At 44.9% G+C, this 22,684-nt stretch overlaps 1 protein-coding gene across 9 annotated transcripts in view; it reads left to right on the forward strand.

Annotated features, from left to right (window-relative positions):
• BCAN (brevican) overlaps positions 1-22,684 on the forward strand; it is a 46,246-nt gene that overhangs the window by 1,541 nt on the left and 22,021 nt on the right. For 3 of the 9 annotated variants that reach the window (XM_028710303.2, XM_028710304.2, XM_028710305.2), the window contains exons 1-4: positions 14,823-14,955; positions 18,316-18,405; positions 18,713-19,105; positions 20,612-20,786. In XM_028710303.2, the coding sequence (XP_028566136.2) occupies positions 14,862-14,955; positions 18,316-18,405; positions 18,713-19,105; positions 20,612-20,786 (752 nt within the window). In that variant the 5' untranslated portion in view covers positions 14,823-14,861. The other 6 variants (XM_028710311.2, XM_028710306.2, XM_028710308.2 and 3 more) reach the window with 5 other exon arrangements.

Below are 22,684 nucleotides of genomic sequence, written 5' to 3' on the forward strand. Positions count from 1 at the left end.
TGCCTTAAAACAGCAGTGTGGAAGTCTTTACAGTCAGTCAGTTTATCTTTCAGGGCTCCGGGCTCCATTGGTCCTCTTTTCTCCCCCATTTCCAAATCTGAATCCCTGCCTGAAACACAGGAAGGATTTGAGTGCTCCCCTAGGTATTAATTGGCTGGCTGGATCAGGCAAAGGGCCCATCAACCCAGTATCTTGTTTCCAGCAGTGCCAAGCAAGAAGCTTCTTCTGGAAACTGTCCCAATCAGGGCAGGAAAGTGTTGGCCCTTCCCTGTCCTTGTCTGAGGCATCTGGTGGGTACTCAAAGTTATACTGCTCTTAACATGGAGGTTCTACATTGCTATCCTGTGCTTCATTTTCTCTCACTAAAACTGGTGGGTTTTTTAAGTTTCTGTTGCCAAGTGTAGCTGAACTTTGGCCCTTTGTGTATTAAGCTTCTATGGCTGCATTTTAAGGCCACCATGTGAAATTAATATTTCAAACTAAACTAAATAGATTTTAATACAAATTCCACCTCCCGAACCCTGGACTCCCCAATCCAGAATAGTCTCTTGGGAAAATTAAGTTAGGATGTTGCTAGTGAGTCTTATTATTATTATTATTATGTTTATCCCACATTTTGTACAAGGAGCTCAGTGCTTAGTGTCCATCTGCTGAGCACTCATTTTGTCTTCACAACAATCCTGTGAGGCAGGCTACACTGTGAGATGGATAATTGCCCAGGGTCACTCTGTGAGATTCCTGGCAGGGTAGAGGTTTGAACCAAGATCAGCTGTATTCTTGGAAGCAAAGCCACTGTGTTCAATGGGATTTAGTCCCTAGTGTGTTTGCAACAGCTGCTTGGGTCTATCTTCTGTATATGACACACTTCATGAGTTGTTGTTGTTGTTTAGTCGTGTCTGATTCTTCGTGATCCCATGGACCAGAACACGCCAGGCACTTCTGTCTTCCACTGCCTCCCGCAATTTGGTCAAACTCATGCTGGTAGCTTCGAGAACACTGTCCCACCATCTCGTCCTCTGTCGTCCCCTTCTCCTTGTCTTTCCCAACATCAGGGGCTTTTCCAGGGAGTCTTCTCTTCTCATGAGGTAGCCAAAGTATTGGAGCTTCAGCTTCAAGATCTGTCCTTCCAGTGAGCACTCAGGGCTGATTTCCTTAAGAATGGATAGGTTTGATCTTTTTGCAGTCCATGGGACTCTCAAGAGTCTCCTCCAGCACCATAATTCAAAAGCATCAATTCTTCGGCAATCAGCCTTCTTTATGGTCCAGCTCTCACTTCCATACATCACTACTGGGAAAACCATAGCTTTAACTATATGGACCTTTGTTGGCAAGGTGATGTCTCTTCATGAGTTACTTTTCTCTAACCCCTCCCTCTCAAAATTAGATTTAAGCTCTAGAGTTTACTCATAAGTCAACTCTTGCAGGTCACCTAGTGATGACTAAGCACAGTTTAATTGGCACGTCACCTGTGGAATGACAGACGCCACGTTCACACTGTACATTTAAAGCACTAAATAAGGTAAAGGTAAAGGACCTTCGGATGGTTAAGTCCAGTCAAAGGCAACTATGGGATGCGGTGCTCATCTCACCAAGGGAGCCAGCGTTTGTCCACAGTCAGCTTTCCGGGTCATGTGGCCAGCATGACTAAACCGCTTCTGGCACAACGGAAACACCGTGACAGAAGCCAGAGCTCAAGGAAATGGTGTTTACCTTCCTGCTGAAGTGGTACCTATTCATCTACTTGCACTGGTATGCTTTCAAACTGCTAGCTTGGCAGAAGCAAAGGGAGCTCACCCCCATCGTGCGGATTCGAACCACCGACCTTCCGAATGGCAAGCCCAAGAGCAGGGATCAGCAAACTCTTTCAGCAGGGGGCCGGTCCACTTTCCCTCAGACCTTGTGGGGGACCAGACTATATTTTGGAGGGGGGGAAATGAACGAATTTCTATGCCCCACAAATAACCCAGAGATGTATTTTAAATAAAAGCACACATTCTACTCATGTAAAAACATGCTGATTCCTGGACTGTCTGTGGGCCGGATTTAGAAGGCAATTGGGCCGGATCTGGCCCCCGGGCCTTAGTTTGCCTACCCATGCCCAAGAGGCTCAGTGGTTTAGACCACAGCGCCCCCCCCCCGTGTCCCATAAAGAGCTATGACACCACTTTAAACATTCATGGCTTCCCCCAAATAATTCTGGGAGCAGTAGTTTGTTGAGGGTCATGAGAGCTGTTAGGGGACCCCCTATTCCCCTCCCAGATCTACAATTGCCAGGGTGATTTTAAGGATCAGTCCTTCCCATCTGTCAGGGGTTCTTTAGCTATGATTCCTGTATTGCAGGGGGTTGGGCTAGATGACCCTTGGGATCCCTTCCTTTTTTAGAAAAGTTTTCAGTTTTAGAATTACACCATTTTCCATTCTTATACAGTAGTTCTTTTTGACTTCCCACCCAGCATTCCATGACAATTCCTTTTACATCTTGTTTAGCTGCATATCCATTAATTCCTTCACCTTACTTTCCACACTCTCGTATCTTTTATGTTGTCAACTGTTGGTCACAAAGTATCCCCTACTTGGAATTTATATTTGAGGTCATTTTTTTGTAAATATTCCCCTAGATACTCCCACTCACTCCTCGTCTGTTTGTCATCTTGATTTCTTATTTTAGATGTCATGCTTGCAAGCTCTGCATATTCAATTAGTTTATTTAGCCATTGTTCTTTCCCTGGAGGTCTCTTTTCGTTCCTAATATCTTACATTTACTATCCTCGCAGCTGTTGTTGCATATAGAAATAGATTGTGGGCTTTCTTTGATAACTCATTCCCAAGTATGCCTAGAAGGAATGCTTCCGGTTTATTGGGGAATTTGAATTAAAAGATTTTTTTTAGCTCATTGTACACCATCTCCCCAAATTCCTTCGCCCGTTTACATTTCCATCATAAATGAATAAATGTACCCTCTACTTCCAGACATTTCCAGCATAGTTTTGAGCCTCTTTTATACATTTTTAGTCAGGTTGACCAGTGTCAAATACCATCTATATTGCATTTTTTTTTTTTGCATATTTTCTATTATTTGATAACATGCAGAGAAGTTCATTGTTAAATTCCATAATTTTTCCCACTCAGAAATTTCAACATTATGCCCAATATCAATAGCCCATTTTATCATTGCCTCCTTTATCAGTTCGTCTTTGGTCTCCCATTCTAGCAATACAGTAGTTTATATTTTTAGAGATTAATTTTTTTGTTAGACCCCCAAAATCACTTTTTCAAATTCTGATCCTTGTTGTACATATCCTCTCTCTTTATCTTTTTTTGAATATCTCCTTTGTCTAGAAGTATTGAAACCAGTCAGGGACCAACCTTTGGGATCCGTTCCAATCCTACAGTTTTATGATTCTATAAAATAAGGCACCACTAACAAAGATGGCGGGACGCGGGTGGCGCTGTGGGTAAAAGCCTCAGCGCCTAGGGCTTGTCGATCGAAAGGTCGGCGGTTCGAATCCCCGTGGCGGGGTGCGCTCCCGTTGTTCGGTCCCAGCGCCTGCCAACCTAGCAGTTCGAAAGCACTCCTGGGTGCAAGTAGATAAATAGGGACCGCTTACTAGCGGGAAGGTAAACGGCGTTTCCGTGTGCGGCTCTGGCTTGCCAGAGCAGCTTCGTCACGCTGGCCACGTGACCCGGAAGTGTCTCCGGACAGCGCTGGCCCCCGGCCTCTTGAGTGAGATGGGCGCACAACCCTAGAGTCTGTCAAGACTGGCCCGTACGGGCAGGGGTACCTTTACCTTTACCTTTAACAAAGATGGCGGTTAACATGGCCACAAAGCTCCACACTATGTTCCCTGCTTCTTTGAAAACTTTATTTAGCACCTCTGTCATGTGCAGAGGCAGCTGGGCAGTCTACCTTTGAATACTAGCTCCGATTTGTGGTGAGCAGAATAGAACAGAGGAGGAAAAGGGTGTCACCTTCATACTGATTCTGGGGTGCCAGGAAGAATCTTGCTGGGATGCGGCTCCACAGGAGCTGCAGCTGATGGGAGTTATAGTCTGAAACATCTGGAGGGCACCAGGTGGGGAAAGGCTGGGGTGAAAAGGAGTGCCACAGTGGTCCATGTCTCCCCCTCCCCACTGTTCGCAAGAGGGGCGGAGCCTAAGAGAACAAAGGTGGGGCCTGATGGACTAGAGGGCGGAGTCTTGCATCGCCATTTATCCCACCCCCCCTTAACTCTTTCCTGTGCATCTCCAATGTAGGAATTCTGTTCCATTTCCCAATGTGTTTTTAGAACATAGAATTATTCTTGTACCCTCTGGATGGAAAGAGCTGTCCGCTTCTCTGGTTCTCATTTTTCCAATCTTCAATTCAGTTCTTTACATTTCTGCAGCAACTTGCAAATGTTGCTATTTCTTTAAAGTCCTCATGAAAATTCCTCAGCATTTGAATCTTTCCTAATAGAAATATTTTTGTATGCAGTTTTGACTAATGCACGCATCATTGCTGGCAACTTCTCTGAACTGAATGCGTTTTTGTGTGTGACTTTCACAAATGTATTAGGGGAAAGTGTGGTTTAAAATTAATGCATGCAATTTTTGTAAACACTGCTTGGTTGGGAAACTCTCTCATGAAATTCAGATAAGCACGGACTTCAGAAGATGCCTGAGTGTCAGTTCACAGGGGGTTATTGGGTGGTGGTGGTTGTTTTTATTTTGATTATGTATTTTGTGGTTTTATATTTATATTTTATTCTGTGAACTGCCCTGAGACATCCGGGTATAGGACGGTACATTAATCAATCAATCAATCAATCAATCAATAATTCTCATTTGTTTTCAGAAAGTGTGAATATGATAGATCCATCTTGAAATGCAAACTGTATTTTAAATGTATTAATTGTTTTATTCATTTATTATTATATTTCTACCCCAACTTTCCTACAAGAAGCTCAATGTGGCATACATAGTTCTCCCTGCTCCATTTTATTCTCACAACAACCCTGCAAGGTAGGTCAGGGTGACTGGCCCAAGGTCACCCAGTGAGCTTCATGACCAAGTGGAGACTGGAACTCTGGTCTCCCCGGTTCTAGTCCACACTCTAACCACTACACCGTATTGGCTCCGTATGCCTAATTCTGTCCTGGTGCCCACCTCTCTCTCACTGGCTCTCCCCACATAGAAAGTGAGTGGGTCAATGGGAGAAGGGCTGGAATGGGGGCAGAGATGGCTAGGGCTGCCACCTGCCTTATTTCTGGCCTCTTTACCTCAGGTTTATCCTGAAGACCCTGAGAAGGAAATGAACTCTGTAGGTTCAGCGTACCAGGCCCTTCTACATCCTTCTGTTGCTGTTGAATTGTCAACTGTAGGGTGGGGCATCAGTTTTCCAGGGTCCGCTAGCTGCTGACCTCTACCTCTCTGATGTGTTGGGTGTATCCATGTTGCCAGGTTTCGCTGTGCTTTTCACATCAGCATCATGTGCAGACACTAAAAGGAGACGACTATGCCAATCCCTACACATCAAATGTAAAGACAAAGGGAAAATCTGATCCATTATTTCCTGATCAGTTGGCAGCCCTCCTCATTGGCACTGGATGGGTCAGTCTCTCTCTCTCTCTCTCTCTGGGGCTGGGTGGCTCTCAGGGGAAGAGCCATAACTCAGTGGCTGAAGATCGCAGGTTCAGTCCCTGATGATATCTCTGGGTAGGGCTGGGAATGACTCCTGCCTGAAATACTGAAGCGCTGCTGCCAGTCAGTGTTGGCAATACTGAGCTGGATGGGCCACTGGTCAGACACAGTATACGGCATTTCCCTTCCTCTAAGAAGAGCCCTGCTGGATCAAGCCGAGGGTCCAACTAGTCCAGCATCCTGTTCTCATATTGGCCAACCAGATGCCTGTGGGAACCCTCCAAGCAGGATCTGAGCACAAGAGCCCTCTCCCCTCCTCTGGTTTCCAGCAACTGGTATTCAGAAGCATTTACTGCCTCCAACCATGGAGGCAGAGCAGAGCCAACGTGGCTCAAAGCCATGGATAGTCTTCTCTGTTAATTTATCCTATCCTTTAAAGTCATCCAACATGGTGGCCATCCCTGCCTCCTGTGGGAGGGAGTTCCATAGTTTAACTATGTCCTGCATGAAGGACTTTCTTTTCTGTGTCCTGAACCTTCCAGCATTCAGCTTCATTGGATGCCCGCGAGTTATGAGAGAGGGAGAATAATGTTTCTCAATCCACTTTCTCTGCAACATGCATGATTTTATAAAAGTATAACGTTACCTCCTACTTGCCTGCTCTCTAAACTAGAAAAACCCCAGTAAGTTTTTAAGGAAGTTACTCCTGAGGCTCCAATACTCTGGCCACCTCATGAGAAGAGAAGACTCCCTGGAAAAGATCCTGATGTTGGGAAAGATGGAGGGCACAAGGAGAAGGGGACAACAGAGGACGAGATGGTTGGACAGTGTTCTCGAAGCTACCAGCATGAGTTTGACCAAACTGCAGGAGGCAGTGGAAGACAGGGGTGCCTGGCGTGCTCTGGTCCATGGGGTCACGAAGAGTCGGACACAACTAAACGACTAAACAACAACAACTCTTAGTGGCAAAGGAGGGGCAGGGGAGAGGGGGCCCATTCTGAGATGCCAGCCGGTGGCATGGAAACTGGCATTCAGGGGACAGAGCGCAATTTAACAAAGAGTTCGTTTTTCACACCAACCAGCCTTCAGGGAGCCAGCTTTTGGCCAGACTCTCTTCCTCTTCCATCGCTGGGACATTTCAAGCCTCAGAAGCTTTGGAACAAGCCAAACAAATCCTCTGGGTGGGGGTTGGGAACAGTGCTGGATTAAACCCTGTGTGGAGGCCCCTAGGCAGTTGAAATATTGGAGCTCAATTCCAACTGAAAAAGAAATACGGTAGTCCAAGTTTCCAGTCCTTAAGGCTGTGAAGATGGCTTTGAAAGTATTTGAGCACTGTTTGATGCAATCTCAAAAGCTGGGCGCCTTGTGGATTGAAACGCCTTGTTTTTCAGGTGAAGCTGCAGCAGCAGGAAGTTCTGGAGGAGAGGAGCCCTAAGCCCCCTCAGAACTATCCGCACGTCATTTAAGTCCTTTGGGACTTGCATTTGGTGATACTGCAAAGGCAGAAACAGCTGCAGGAGGAGGCAGGATGTGTCCCTGGGGAGAGACACAAAGGCAGGACAAGAGCAAGGCATTTATAAATGGCCTAGAGATAGCCTTAGAGCTCAGGGCAGATGATGCGCTTTGCCGCTTTCATTCCCTAGCATCTCTAGGTTGTGTTTGGAATGTATCCTGCCGGAAATCCTGAACAGCCACTGCCAGTCAGTGCTGACAATACTGGGCTAGATGGTCTTGTGGTCTGATTACAGTTATCTTCTCAAATATATAGTCTCCTATTAACGTTTGCCAAGGCTGTAATGTTTTATTAGTAGTCAGTTCTGGTCTACGTGGAACAATGGCATGACTCAGTAGAAAGCCGCTTCCAGTTTGAATCAGCAATTTACCCAGAACCATGTGGACTAGAACCTTGATTTATTTTGAGTAAGCTGAGTAGTAGAATACCTGCTTTGCATGCAGAATGTCCCAGGCTCAGTCCCTGGCATCTGTATGGAGGTTCTGTTTATTTATCATGGAGCAGAAGTGCATTCACACAACTTTGGGTTGCAATAGCCCTTTCCCCCTGTCATTCAAAACATCTAGAGGTCACCAGGTTAGGGAAGGCCAATGTATTTTTCCAGCAAAAGTAAACCACAATCAAGGAGTGAAAACTCCTTTTATCTGTTCTCAGCACCTGTTGTTCAGAAGTTGAATGCCTTCAGACATGGAGGTTTTGTTTTCTTATCATGCAAAATAGTCACTTATAGACTTCTCCTTCTCCGTTTGTCTAACCTCTCTCTAAAGGCATCCAAGATAGTGGCCATGACTGGCCATCCAGTGGCCATGAGTTCCATAAGTTGCACTGTGCACACAAGTCTTTTCTTTTGAATGTCTCACTACACGCTCAAATACCTCTTTGCACACATAAAACAAGTGTCAGGCCTTCTCTTCTGTTTTTCAACTGTGTAGCTCCTTCAAGAGGCATCACCCAAGCTCACAACCCATTGCCATGCATTCTGCCATGTGGGTAGACTGGGCCAAATTAGCTGTTCTCAGGGAACTGTGTGGCTGTGCCAGCAGGTTGTTGAGGCCTCTGGTCCTGGTTGGCTTCCCCAGAAGCTTCAAAAGACCCTGGGCAACTGCCCAGATTTGCTTGGTCATCAGTCTAGACCAGTCTATATCTATTGCAGGAAGGTTGTGTAAATGAGCTCCCTCCAGCCCCGGGAATGTATTATTTGCTTAATACTGCCTTCGCCAGCCTCGTGACCTCCAGATGTTTTTGACTCTATCTCCCATCAGCTCTGACCACTGGCCAAACTGAAGGGGCAGATGGAGTCCAGACGACCTCTAGAGCAGAGGCTCCCCAGCCTTCCCTCCCATGGACCACTTGAAAAAGGCTGAGGGTTTCTTGGCAGACCGCTCAGATTCTCCCATGTGCTGTAGCAATTGTCAATGTGCTGTGCTAGATACTTTATGATTTTTAATTGTGTTTCTATTGTTTAATTTATTTCCTACAGATGGTGCTACAATTTGCATTGCATAGAATTCAGATTGTAAGACAATAAAATACAATACAAGAAATAAAAGAAGTGATACAAATATAATTAAAATCACTATGAATAGTTAATTTTGATGGATGGTCCACCTTCCCTCTTCAGTCGCATAAGAAGAGCTTGCTGGATCAGGCCAATGGCACATCTAGGCCAGCATCCTGCCAGATGCCCCCATAGGAAACCTGTAAGCAGGATCCGAGCACAAGAGCCCTCTCCCCTCCTATGGCTTCCAGCCTCTGACATTCAGAAGCATTACTGTCTTTGACCGTGAAGGCAGAGCACAGACAGGGGCTAGTAGCCATCCATAGCCTTCCCCATCATAAATTTGTCCTATCCTCTTCTAAAGCCACACTACCTCATGTGGGAGTGAGTTACATAGTTTAATTATGCGCTGTGTGAAGAAGGACTTTCTCTGATGTTAATTCCTTGTTCTAAAGATAAGTTTTCCGTAAGAAAAAAAATATAATTATAATAATTTATTCCCCACCCATCTAGCCGGGTTTCCCCAGCCACTCTGGGTGGCTTCCAACAAAATATTAAAATGGTAAAATATGTTTGTTTGTTTTTTGTTTTTAAAAGGACTTTCTCAGAAATCGACGGAAGACTGAGAGCTGTCTGAATGAAGCTTGCACACCAGTGGTGGCCCACAGACCCCACTCTGAGACCTCCAACCAGGTTGGGGGCAGGGTTTGGTTTTCATAAGCAAGAAGAAGGGCAGGAGGTTTGTGTGTGACAGGACAGTGATTCACAACAAGAGCAAGATGACCGGGGGCAAGTGGGAAGGAGAGAGAGAGAGACAGACAGAGAAGAGATAGAAAAGTGGCTTCAGAGCAGCTAGAAGCATCTTCTGTCCAGCATCTGGAACCTTCCTCTTTTGCCAGGATGCAGTCCAAAAAACCACATGCCCGTCTTCTGCTTGCAGACACAAAGAGATGGCCCACATCCGCCCTTTTAGGCTGCTGCCAATTTCTCTTTCCTGCTGCCATAACATTTCCTGGGCATTTGGGGGCTTATCTCCCTCTCTCAATACCAACCACCCCGCGGTTCCTTAGAGCCAGCCCAGGAACATTCTCTCTGCCCCTTGCCAAAGTCAAAGATTTATAGGTTCAGCTGCTTTGTTGTCAAGCTTGAGCGCTGAAAACTAAGTGGGCACCTTGGTGTGTTTGCGTGTTCACGAGGCAACACCCTCCATCCGCTGTTGATCCCACAAGGCAGCTCCCTCCTCCCCTGTTGATATTTCCCAACCTGCCAACTTCTGGAGTCATGTGTGTGTGAGAGAGAACTGCAGCTGTGATGATGGGAAGTCTTTTCATTCCGATTAGTTAGACCACTTAATAGAAATGTTTAAACAGGTCAATTGTAAAGAAAAGCCCAGGGTGCAGACAAGAATGCCAACCAAAACCTTGCCATCTGAACTTCTTCCTGGAGTTTTTTATTACTTGGTCTGCTTTTCAAAGTGGAATCAGCAGTGGTGTAGAAACTTGCTGATATGTACTATGAGGATACGTATCCATCATAGAATTGTAGAGTTGGGACCCCAAAAGTCATCTAGTCCAACCTACTGCAAAGCAGGAGTCACAAATAAAGAATCCATCCAACCTCTGTACTATTGCTCCCCTTGACCTGAACACTAGACTTCTCTTGATGCAGCCTAGAATTCTATTAGCTTTTTTGCAGGGGGTGGGGGGAGGCTAAGATCTGAGGATGTTGTGCAAAGCTCTGAGGATGAACGGTGTTCATTTTTGGCCACACCCACACCACATGTTTAAATAACTATGATGCTACTTTGAACAGTCATGTTTTTCCCCAAAGAATTCTGGGAAGTGCAGTTTGCTAAGGTGCTGAGAGTTGTTAGGAGGCCCTTATTCCACTCCCAGAGCTACAGTTTCCAAAGTAGTTTAACAATCCTTCTTCACAGGGAACTCTGGGAATTGTAGTGCTCTGAGTGGAATAGGGACTTTCCTAACAACTCTCAGTGCCCGCAATAAACTACAGCTCCCAGACAACTTTGGGAGAAGCTTAAAGTGGTATTGTAGTGCTTTAAACATATGGCCCTATGCTCCTTCAGGTCATTTTTGCCTCGTCCCATATCTCTGATTTCCATATCAGCATATGAAACGCTGCAGAATCTTTGTGTACTTTGTGGAATCGTACACATGACAGCATCAACAACTAGTGAGTTCTCTTTCTGCAGATAAAATATACGAACACGGGGTGGGGGCTCAGATAGTGTTCTTTAAGTGTGCAGGTGAAAATATTCAAAGCATGCTCCTGCATTCACCTCTGAAGTAGTTGGAAAGATGCCTGAGTGCACCTGTGATTCGGCCCCTGCTGCATGAGTGGCAGGGCAGGGAATGCTCCCTCAGGAAGGTGAGGGCTTTCCATCATCATAGCTTGTGTGGGTGATGCTTCTTCTTGGACATTTGCCAGGGCTTGGACACAAGGCTGCTGACTCATTCTGCAGCTGCAGAACACTACTTCTGTGAGCCTTAACACGGACTGACGGCCTCCTCTCTTTCTCTGTATGGCCACAGGGCACCTTTGTGAGCTAAGCTAAGCCTGCATTTGCATCATACATTTAAAGCACCAGGATGCCGCTTTAAACAGTCACGGCTCGCCTCAAAGTATTCTGGGAGCTGTGGTTTGTTTAGGGTGCTGATAGTTGTTAGGAGGCTCCTATTCCCCCTCACATGGATAGTTTCTGGTGCGGTTTAACAATCAATCCCTCTTCCCAGGGAACTCTGGACTGTAGCTCTGTGAAGGGAAGAGGGGTGTCCTAACAGAACCCTTAACAAACTACAACTCCCAGGATTCTTTGGGGGCTATTTAAAGTGGTACTGCTTGAAATGTATAATGCACATGGGGACTATTTCTCTCTGCTTGGCCTTCCTTATAGGGCTGTTGTGTAGATAAAGGGTGTGCGGATAAGGATGAAAATGGGGATACTTGATTTAAACGTATCTTGGGTAAAAATGAGAATTTTGTGCTAAGAGATTCTGTCTTATCCTGGCCAGCTAAAAGGAAGCTCAACCCATAGACCAATAACTGTTTCATGAGTATGAATTCAGAACTGATCAGCTGGTGGAGCTGGCTGGACTGTGCTGTGCCACTGAAACTATAGGTACAGAATGGTTTAACAGTCAGTCCCTCTTCCTAGAGAATTCTGAGAATTTTAGCTCTGTGAAAGATATAGGGGGTCTCCTTATGAGCTCTCAGGACCCTTAACAAACTTAAGGATTATTATTTGGGGTAGCCTTGATGGTTTAAAGTAGTATCATAGTGCCTTAATAGGATGGTGTGAATGTGGCAAGGGGCGATGATTCTGAATGGGGAGGAAATAGGACGTCTGTTTCATACACATGCATGGCTGTGTGCACATGCACACTTTCCCAAGGACGCAAAAATGTGGTCCTTAAGGTATGTGGGGAAGGGGAAGCTGGGGACACCTCTGTGGGATCATTTTGGGATGGGGGGTAAGAAAGTGGATCACAACATGGTGGCAACTAAGTGGGAATTCCAGCACAAGGCAGGCAGCAGCAGAGGTGGCAATGATGACTTTGGCGAGAGAACAGGAATGCAGATATCTTCAGACCAGTCCTTGTCTCACAAGTCTCTCCTACCTCACAAGGATGCTGTAGAGATAGAACAGGACTGTCCTTTTGTATGCCAGCCAGAAGTCCTTGGAGGAGCTTGGCACACACATGCCATTAAATTAGTGCAGATGATAAATAAACTGGAATCTTGGACCTGGGAGCTTAGGAAAGGGGTAGGGAACCTCAGGCCTAGGGAAAGAATGCGGCCCCCTGAGCCTCTCTTTCCGGCCCTCAGAACACTCTCCAGCCCACAAACTTCACTGCCACTGCTTCACACCCTCCTTGAGTGTTTTGGCCTGGCTGGGATGTGTCCTTCAACCCTGAAAATGCCTCTTGCTTCCCTAGATGAAGAACAAGTGTGAGCATGTGAAGAAATTAGCCTCCTGTAGAAAGGTAACATGTTTGCCTGTGGCCCCACCTATTACTTGCATTTGGCCCCCAGAAGGCTGTTCAGAAGGGAATGTGGCTCTCAGGCTGAAAAAGATTCTCAACTCCTGGCTTAGGATAACCATAGAGCTACACGGTACTAATATGCGTGGTAACTGCTTTCTTGTGGTTCTGAATAAAAGCTACTTAAATGAAGTTTTTGAAAACCAGAACAGGAAAGCTGAAGTTCCTCAGGCTCACATGGAGCTACTCTCTTCTCACCTGGGCCACTAGTTGAAGATCCCATCCCACCCCACAAAATGAGAATTTACCTTCCACTGAAGCTGCTTTAAATCTCTCCACACCTGAGAAATTTGTTCCTAGATCTGCTGAGAATCCAGAGAATGGATCAGAGTGAAAATTAAGTAGCTTGCAATTGAGTGGGCTGGCTTTAATCTTGCAAACTCAGTCTGTGGGCAACTTAATTACAGCTAATGTGGGAGAGAAAGCTTCAGTCAGGCCAAATTTCATCCAAGTTTTTAAAAGGGCTGCTTCCCAAAATGTCATCATCTGATTTTCTCTTCAGTTTCTGGAGTTTTCTCCTGGAGATTCTGAAATTAACTGGTCTCTTTTTCTTCTTCTCCTCAAAGCACTAGGAATTCTCATTTGATATATACCATGTATATATATATATATATATATATATATATATATATATATATATATGAGAATCTCCTTAGTTTAGAGAAAAGGTGAGTTAGAGATGACATGACAGAAGCTTATACAATAATGCATGACATTTAGAAAGCAGATGTTGAAAAGTTTTTCTCCCTCTCTCATCATGACACTAGAGGAGGTGGTCTGTTAGATATTTGAGGCCTAGTCATATATTTCCATTAGTTTTTAATAAAAATTTAGGTCTTGCACCAGAGTAAAATGTATCTGTCTAAGGCTTGCACAAGAGATAAAAAGAGGTCTTGCACAAATCCTTTGTATTACTCTTATTCTTATCATCATCATCATCATCATGGTAAAAGCCCAATGTGATTACAATCTCTGAGGTAATCCCTCACATGTACTCTTTAGAATATAGTTTGTTGAAACTGGGAGGTGCCTTCTACAAACAGCAACTGAAATACTACCACTCAGTGGATTTGTAACTGGCTGACTGACCGAACCCAAAGGGTGCTCATCAATGGTTCCTCTTCATCCTGGAGAAGAGTGACTAGTGGGGTGCCACAGGGTTCTGTCTTGGGCCCGGTCTTATTCAACATCTTTATCAACGACTTGGATGATGGACTCAAGGGCATCCTGATCAAATTTGCAGATGACACCAAACTGGGAGGGGTGACTAACACCCCAGAGGACAGGATCACACTTCAAAACGACCTTGACAGATTAGAGAACTGGGCCAAAACAAACAAGATGAATTTTAACAGGGAGAAATGTAAAGTATTGCACTTGGGCAAAAAAAATGAGAGGCACAAATACAAGATGGGTGACACCTGGCTTGAGAGCAGTACATGTGAAAAGGATCTAGGAGTCTTGGTTGACCACAAACTTGACATGAGCCAACAATGTGACGCGGCAGCTAAAAAAGCCAATGCAATTCTGGGCCTCATCAATAGGAGTATAGCATCTAGATCAAGGGAAGTAATAGTGCCACTGTATTCTGCTCTGGTCAGACCTCACCTGGAGTACTGTGTCCAGTTCTGGGCACCACAGTTCAAGAAGGACACTGACAAACTCGAACGTGTCCAGAGGAGGGCAACCAAAATGGTCAAAGGCCTGGAAACGATGCCTTATGAGGAACGGCTAAGGGAGCTGGGCATGTTTAGCCTGGAGAAGAGGAGGTTACGGGGTGATATGATAGCCATGTACAAATATATAAAAGGATGTCACATAGAGGAGGGAGAAAGGCTGTTTTCTGCTGCTCCAGAGAAGCGGACACGGAGCAATGGATCCAAACTACAAGAAAGAAGATTCCACCTAAACATTAGGAAGAACTTCCTGACAGTAAGAGCTGTTCGACAGTGGAATTTGCTGCCAAGGAGTGTGGTGGAGTCTCCTTCTTTGGAGGTCTTTAAGCAGAGGCTTGACAACCATATGTCAGGAGTGCTCTGATGGTGTTTCCTGCTTGGCAGGGGGTTGGACTCGATGGCCCCTGTGGTCTCTTCCAACTCTATGATTCTATGATTCTATGATTCTATGAAATAGGCCACTTCTATCATTTGGGCCGCTGGAAAAACCCCAAATGACGTATGTTATGCTCAGCTCAGGTGGGGAGCGAACAGAAGTAGGGGTGAGACTTCCAAATTGCCACACATATGACAACCCTCCAATCCCAGGTTATTTTTCTCTATTATTATTTTTTGCAGCGAATGTACAAGGAAAGAAAGAACAGAACACAACCCTGCATTTTGATAATGCTAGTGTTGTACAGGTGTTGCAAAAAACTTACAGTATGTACATGAGCAGCACCGACTCCTTAATAAGTTCCTGCCTAAATGGAATCACTCACAGAAAGCACAAGTTAAGATACATGTCTGTCGTGCGGCAGAATGAGGCTGCTGCCTCAGGCAGCAAATGATGAGGCTGCAGGAAGTGGAGGAAGCTGTGTGTGTGCCCCATGGCCTACCCAGTGCCCCTTAAGCTAGCCTGCTCCCCTCAGGTGCCATGGAGGATGCTGCCCAGGAGCTAGCACCCAATTAAGATTCAACTGCCAGCCTGGCAGGCTGTCGTACATGGAATGGGAGGGAAGGTGCCATATTGTCATTCACCTCAGGCGGCAAAATGTTTCGGGCCAGCCCTAGATACAGCTTTTGCCTCATACACTCTGGTTCCTGTGGGATAATTCTGCCTGTGCTGTTGTCAGATAACCTTCCCTATTTGTACTTCATTTCCACCATGGGATTCAGAGAGAGAAAGAGAAATAGCACAGGAAAACACAGCGCCACAAAGTCAAACATGGCGGGGAGTACAACATTAACTGCCTGAGAACCTGCTAAGATTTATTCTCTGGAGGAAAAAAAGAGACTGGTGAGGGCATTCTTTTCTGAATGCCCCTGGCACAAAAAGACCACCCTTGCCATAGCCTTTTTCTTTCTTTCTTTTTCTCCTTCCAAATAATAACTCTTTAACAAGGCAGAAGGGAAGAAAAGAATCTTTGGCCAGTCTCCGACATTCAAACAGGGAATGAGGGAAGGACATGGGGCCTGAATGGAATCTTAAAAGGCCTCGTCCCTGTGACTAATCGGAGGGAAGGAGACCTCGTTTTTCTCTCACACTGTGGGCCTGGGTGGCGGTGGTGGCAGCCCAAACGGAGCCAGTGAAGCTTTGCTAAAGAGACGTATGATTAAAAAGCTCTCAGGAACCACAGAACATAAAAGTTGGCCACTCTCTTAATTTAGGGGCTTCCTCAGAATTTCCAGCTGAAATTCGCTTTGCTGAGCTCTGCAGAGGATGTCTAGTTCTCAGGGTGTTGACCTGAAGTTGTAGCGTTTTAACTTTCTCCTCAGAGCCCCCAATGTGGGGCCATTTTGCTGCGTACAACAATATGGTGGCCATTGCATGTGCAGAAGCTAATTGGGGTAGCAGTTGACTCTTAGGCCAAATTCACACCATACATTTAAATCACCACGAAGCAGTCACGACTTCATTCAAAGGATTCTGGGAGCTGCCGTCTGTTAAGGGCGTTGAGAGTTGTTAAGAGACCCTATTCCTCTCACAGAACTACAATTTCCAGAGTTTCCTGTGCAGGGTGATTGATTGTTAATGCACATGGGGAATTGTAGCTCTGGGAGGGAAATTGGGGTCTCCTAACAACTCTCAGTTCCCTTAAAAACCTACAGCTCCCAGAATCCTTTGGATGAAGCCATGACTGCTTCATGGTGATTTAAATGTATGGTGTGAATGTGCCCTATGTTTACTCAAAGTAAGTTCCATTGAATTCGGTGGATCATGTGGTTGGGAAAATGAGGTTGGGTTGCAACCTCGGTGAATTAATCATATGAACTTTTGACCACTTAATCAATTGATTTAGATCTGGAATCAATTTGTCTATGAGAAATAAATGTTATCAAGGAAAAAAGCATACTTTGTTCTTAATGATCTATGAGTTTGTTGCAGCAATTTGCCTTTGTGAGAAGGGGCCTTTCCTGTTCCCTTTCACACAGAGAAATGGAGGCCTCCTCTACGATGCTACTTTCCAGTTGCAATTTATACAAGTACTTGTATTAAAAATAAATAATACATAGACTAGTTGTCTAGGCCATATTTTGTTGGACTCGAATTCCCACAATTCCTGACCATTGGCTAAGCTGGCTGAGGAAGATGGGAGTTGTGGTCCAGGAACATCTGGAGGGCACCAAGTTGGCTGATTTAAGTGAAATTGGGCCCTGGGCTGAGCTAAAAACATCCAGAACCTAAATCGGAAGCCTCACCCCAAATTGGCCTGCCTCAGACCATCTGTCTTCTGTGACTTTGGGATGAAACAAAAATGCCAAGGCGGGTGATGCTACGAGCTGTGCCAAGGCTGCTTAGAAATAAATTATAGGAGATACTGTTCAATGAAGCGAGTGAAACAAGGCCCGTCATGCAGAAACACTTCAGACAGTACTGACGAAAGGTCATGGTACTTGTAAAGAAGAGTCTGCCCTTCAGAAGAATCTGGCCTAGACAATGGTGGGGGTGGAGAATGTGCCAGCGAAATGTCTTTTGCTGGCTGACATTTTCCCTGATAGCAGTTGATTCGCAAGTGCAACTTCAATTACCTATTGGCAGCCACTGCTCTGTGCCAAGGGAAAAGTTGGTTACAGCTCCAAGGATGTTGGTTCCACTTATTGGGCACCATGTGATGCCAAAGAGCAGCTTTTGCCAACCCGGTGCCCTCCCAAAGTTTTGGAATACATTTAGCCTCATATCGCTGGGGAATGGATATTTTAAGGCCACATTTGCACCATACATTTAAAGTTCTATCTTGCCACTTTAAAGAGTCATGGCTCCCCACAAATAATTCTGGTTATGGCTGTAGCTTATTGGTAGAACACCTATCTTGTATGCAGAAAGTCCCATGTTCAATCCCTGGCAATTCCAGGTGGAGCTGGAACAGGGTCCATGCCTGAAGCCCTGGAGAACATGACAATACTGAGCAAGATGGGCCTTTTATCAGTGTAAGGCAGCTTCCTATTCCCCTCACAATAAAGAGGTTTAACAGTCAATCCCTCCACCTAGGGAACTCCAGGACTGTGATCAGGTATAACAGAGTGTTTGGCTAGGACCTGGGAGACCAGGGTTCAAATCCTCACTTGTCCATGAAGCTCACTGGGTGATCCTTGAGTGCCTCAAAGCCTAACCTGTCTCACAGGGCTTTAAATGAGGGGAGGGGGTGATAATGTATGCTTGAGCTACTTTGACAAAAAAAAGTAGGATATAAATACAGTGAATAAATAAAATAATAAATACTGTATTCCGTTAGGACAAATGGCCTCTTTGTGTTAAACTAACAAAGTTTATCCTGCAGTTCACTTCTTTAGGATTAAATCTTTCTTTTTTTGGAAAAATCTTCTATGGAAAAACAGCCCAACAAAGACATTTCTTAATTTTTGTTTCTTTCAGGTACTTGGAAGAATGCTGGAGCTGGCATCTGTCTTGGATTTTCTTCTGCCTACCTTTTTAATACTTTTTATATTTCCCCCTCTCCCTGACAGAAACCATAATGGCGTATATCCTGCTGGTATTCTCTACCTTTGCCCAGGCTGTTTTCACGAATGCATTCAGCTTCTCCAGGGAAAGCACAGGTAACTGGGAACTTGGGGCTAGTCTACAGCAGCAGGCAGAACTGGATCTATTGGTAAATCTCCGGGAGATTTCCAGTAGATTGACAAGACTTTCTAAGGCCCCCTCTGACTGGACATTTAAAGCAGTATCACACCACTTTAAACACTCCTGGCTTCTCCCAGAGAATCATGGGAACTGTAGTTTGTTACCGGGGTGTAGAAAATGATGCAGTCTAGGACTGAGGCCATGGGCTGTTATTCCTAAATCTGCCCTGTGCCAAATCTGAACTTCTCATGTTACATGCACTTTCTTGCTTCTCCCTTCCAGATGACCTCAAAGCTCTGCGGGTCTCCATTGCCAAATACCCACCAGTCCGAGCTGTTCTTTCCGGCAGCCTCACCATCCCCTGCCACGTTACCTACTTGCATCCACTGCCCACTTCCGGGACTGCAGGCCGCAGGGCTGTCCAAGGGGCACCCCGTGTGAAATGGACCTTCGTCACAGAGGGCAGAGAAGCAGAGATCCTGGTCGCTCGGGGCCTGAAGGTGAAGGTGAGCGAAGCCTACCGCGACAGAGTCTCCCTGCCCTTTTATCCAGACTCACCAACAGATGCCACCTTGGTCCTGAGCGAACTGCGGTCCAACGACTCCGGGGTGTACCGCTGCGATGTCCAGCATGGGATTGAGGATGGGCATGACCTGCTGCAGGTGAAGGTCAAAGGTAACGTTGCGCTCTGCCAGAGTGTCTTGCTGAAAGGGCTTGCTGTCTTTATTGCAGATTCAAGTCCCATAGCACTAGGCCTGATCTCAGGAAACACCCATTCTAATTGCAGAGGTTGGGGGGGGGGATATAAGGACTCAGCCACACTTTTGCTTGTCCTGTGCCAGAAAGCACAGGTCTGTGTGGCTTGTTTTGTGTTTTCTAGGCATGAGTCTGGTTGTTTCTCTACTGGTTCTGTTGCTTTCATTGGAAAAACCTGCACTTTAGCACTGAATTGAAGAAAACGTCAGTCTGCAGAAAACCCAATTGGCGTTTACTTATTTCAGCAGTAAAACCACATTTTCCTAGAGGAAAGCAGCAAGAGAAGCAGAAGTCTGGATGAGCCCTAAGTTTTATTCAGTTTCAGAACTAAGACGAAAAATAAAGCCATTTTGCATTCAGAACTGAAAAACATCAGTCCCGCTGCCCACCCAACACTCTCCCCCACTTGGGATTCCTAGCAACTGCCTCCAACCATGAAGGCTGAGAATAGCCATGGGCGTAACCAAGGGGGTACAGGGGGGCAGCTGCCTCCCCAACCCCATCAAGTAAAACAATAGAAATACTTAACTATCTGACCAATCTCGTCGGCTCTGCCTTCCCAACAAAAGTCCTGCCTCTCCCCCCCCCAACAAAAATCCTGGCTACACCCATAAGAATAGCCATCATGGCTAGTAGCCATTGATAGCCTTATTTAGTTTAGAGAAGTAGTGAGTAAGAAGCAACATGACAGAAGTTTATAAAATTATGCATAGTTTGGGGAAAGTGGATAGAGAACGGTTTTTCTCCCTCTGCCATAACACTAAAACTCGTCGACACCCAATGAAACTGAATGTTGAAAGATTCAGGGCATAGAAAAGAAAGTACTTCTTCATGCAGCACATAGTTAAACTACAGAAATCATTCCTACAGGATGCAGTGATGGCCACTGATTCGGATGACTCAAAAAGTTTAGACAAATTCATGGAGGAGCAGGCTATCGATGGCTGCTAGCAACAATGGTTATGTTCTGCCTCCCACAAGCATCTGGTTGGCCACTGTGAGAACAGAATGCTGGACCAGATGGACCCTATGCCTGGTCTTCTTATGTATTCAAATACATACTGCCCTGATTATGGAGATTCCACTAAACCTTTACGATCACTAACAGCCACCGACAGACCACTCTTCATGAACTTATCTAATCATTTATAAAGCTAGATCTTCATTGCTGGCAAAACACCCCGCAGAATTGGATTGATTAAAGGCCCCCTTTGGATGCACACAAGCTGATTCAACACCATGCATATAAGCTCATTTATAACTGACAGCCTTGGCTTCATCCAAAGAATCCTAGGAATGTAGTTTACCCTCCACAGAGCTCCAATTCCCAGCACCCTTAGCAAACTACAGTTCCCAGGATTATTGGAGAAAAGCTATGCACTTTCACTTTGCTCTAAATGTATGATGTCTTCTCCCATCTTCTAGGAGTTGTGTTCCTTTACCGGGAAGGCTCTGCCCGCTATGCTTACACCTTTGCCAAGGCCCAGGAGGCCTGTACCAGAATAGAAGCTGAGATTGCCACACCGGAGCAGTTGTATGCTGCCTATCTCAGTGGTTACGAGCAGTGTGATGCAGGCTGGATCGCTGACCAAACCGTCAGGTAACTGGGACTTGGAAGCTCAGTCAGTCAGTGGCATGGGGTAGAAAATGTTCTGCGACCCGTAGAAATTTATTTATTATTTATTTATTGCATTTATACCCTACCTTTTTCTCCAAGGAGCTCAAAGTGGTGTACATAGTGCTCCTTCTCCTCTTCCTCATTTAATCCCTATAAGAACCCTGCAGGGTAGGTTAGGCTGAGAGGCAGTGATTGGCCCAAGGTCAGCCAGTGAGCTTCATGGCCAAATGGGGATCCAAACCCTGGTCTCCCAGGTCCTAGTCTGACACTTAACCACCACACTGGCTCTCTTTATTAAATTTTGAAGTGTGAATTAGTGACATAATGAATGGCTAGAATATCAGGCAAACTGGCCTCTTTCTTTGTTTGTTTTAACATTCCTCTTTATATTTAAAATTATTTTTCAAGTACATATATAGAATAATTACAGTTCAAAGAGCCAGGCTTTTATATATCGAGTTTTTCTTTTCTTGTAGAATTGGTATAGAATGAAGGCACCTGTGGTAATAATCATTATACAATTAAGTTTAGAATGATAAATTATAGTTTACAAATTATGTTATATGCTCCCAATAATGGATATGCATTGACTGACTCAAATTATAGAATTTTAGAGTTGGAAGGGACCATGAGGGTCATCTAGTCCAACCACCTGAAAAGCAAGAATCTCTTTTTTGCCAAATGTGGTGCTCGAACCCACAACCCTGAGATTAAGACCTTCAGATTATAATTCCAAGAGAGAATAAATGGAGTTCATTCTCCTGCACACTTGTTATTTTTCTGCCTACCTTCTCTTCCTCTGATCAAATTTGTTAATTTAATCATGGTAGCTGTCTTCCAAATTTTAGAAAGCTAAACATCAATAGAAGCAGCTGTTGGAAGATTACCATTCTAGCTGCTGTGAACAAATTAACTATCATTTCAAGGTCTTCCTCTAGTATTTTTCTTAATCAACTTTTTATCTGCAAATTTAAAAAAATATGTAAAATGATTATTTAAAAAGTTAGACATGATAATTAAAAAGTAAGATATGATAAAGACATATTATAATAAAACCATCAACTCACATTAAGGATACAGTAACTACCAGTACATCTATTTCAAATTAAAAATATAAATTAATATAAGGACTCCACATGTCCAAGTGGTATCCATACAAAATTGTCTATATGAAATATGTTCAAATGTAGTGAGGTCCTCCTCAGACCATTGCAGTCCTCCCATTAAAAGGTTATCTCAAGCAGCAAATGATAGAAAGATGCCAGAGACCTTGTATGTGTGTATACATACATATGCATATGCATATGCATACATGGATTGGAAATCTGGAAATAGAATGTTTCTGTTATTTGAGATTATCTTCTGCTCTGCAACCTATAGAACAGCCTTCCCCAACCTGGTGCTCTCCAGATGTATCTGGTAATCAGGGGTATACTGCCCTGGAACAATCAGGCTCTACATGCAGCTCTCATGGCTCATCACTATTGAGACACCAGTCCTCCACATATTTACCTAATCCTTAATTTAGTGACCCCCTCCCTCCATTATCACTTATTTTTATTATCAAAGGAAGGCCAGCATGCTGGATTCCCAACTCCAGATGGCAGATTCCACACTCATGCACTGTAATTTGTGATGCACAAACATGCATACACATACCATACCATTTATTTGTGCAGTTGGGAAAAGAGTACTGGGAAATGCCTGTCTTCAGAGGAACTTCATCTGCAGTCTTTCCCAACCTGGTTTCCCTCCAGAAGTTTCAGACTACAAATCCCATTAGCCATTTTGGAATGCAAATCCCATCAGCCCCAGGCTGAATGGCCATGCTACCTGGGAGTGGTTGGAGCTATAGTCTAAAGCATCTGGAGGATACCAGG

This window comes from Podarcis muralis, chromosome 16, assembly GCF_964188315.1.
Source record: "Podarcis muralis chromosome 16, rPodMur119.hap1.1, whole genome shotgun sequence".
In the NCBI taxonomy this organism is placed as follows: Eukaryota; Metazoa; Chordata; class Lepidosauria; order Squamata; family Lacertidae; genus Podarcis; species Podarcis muralis.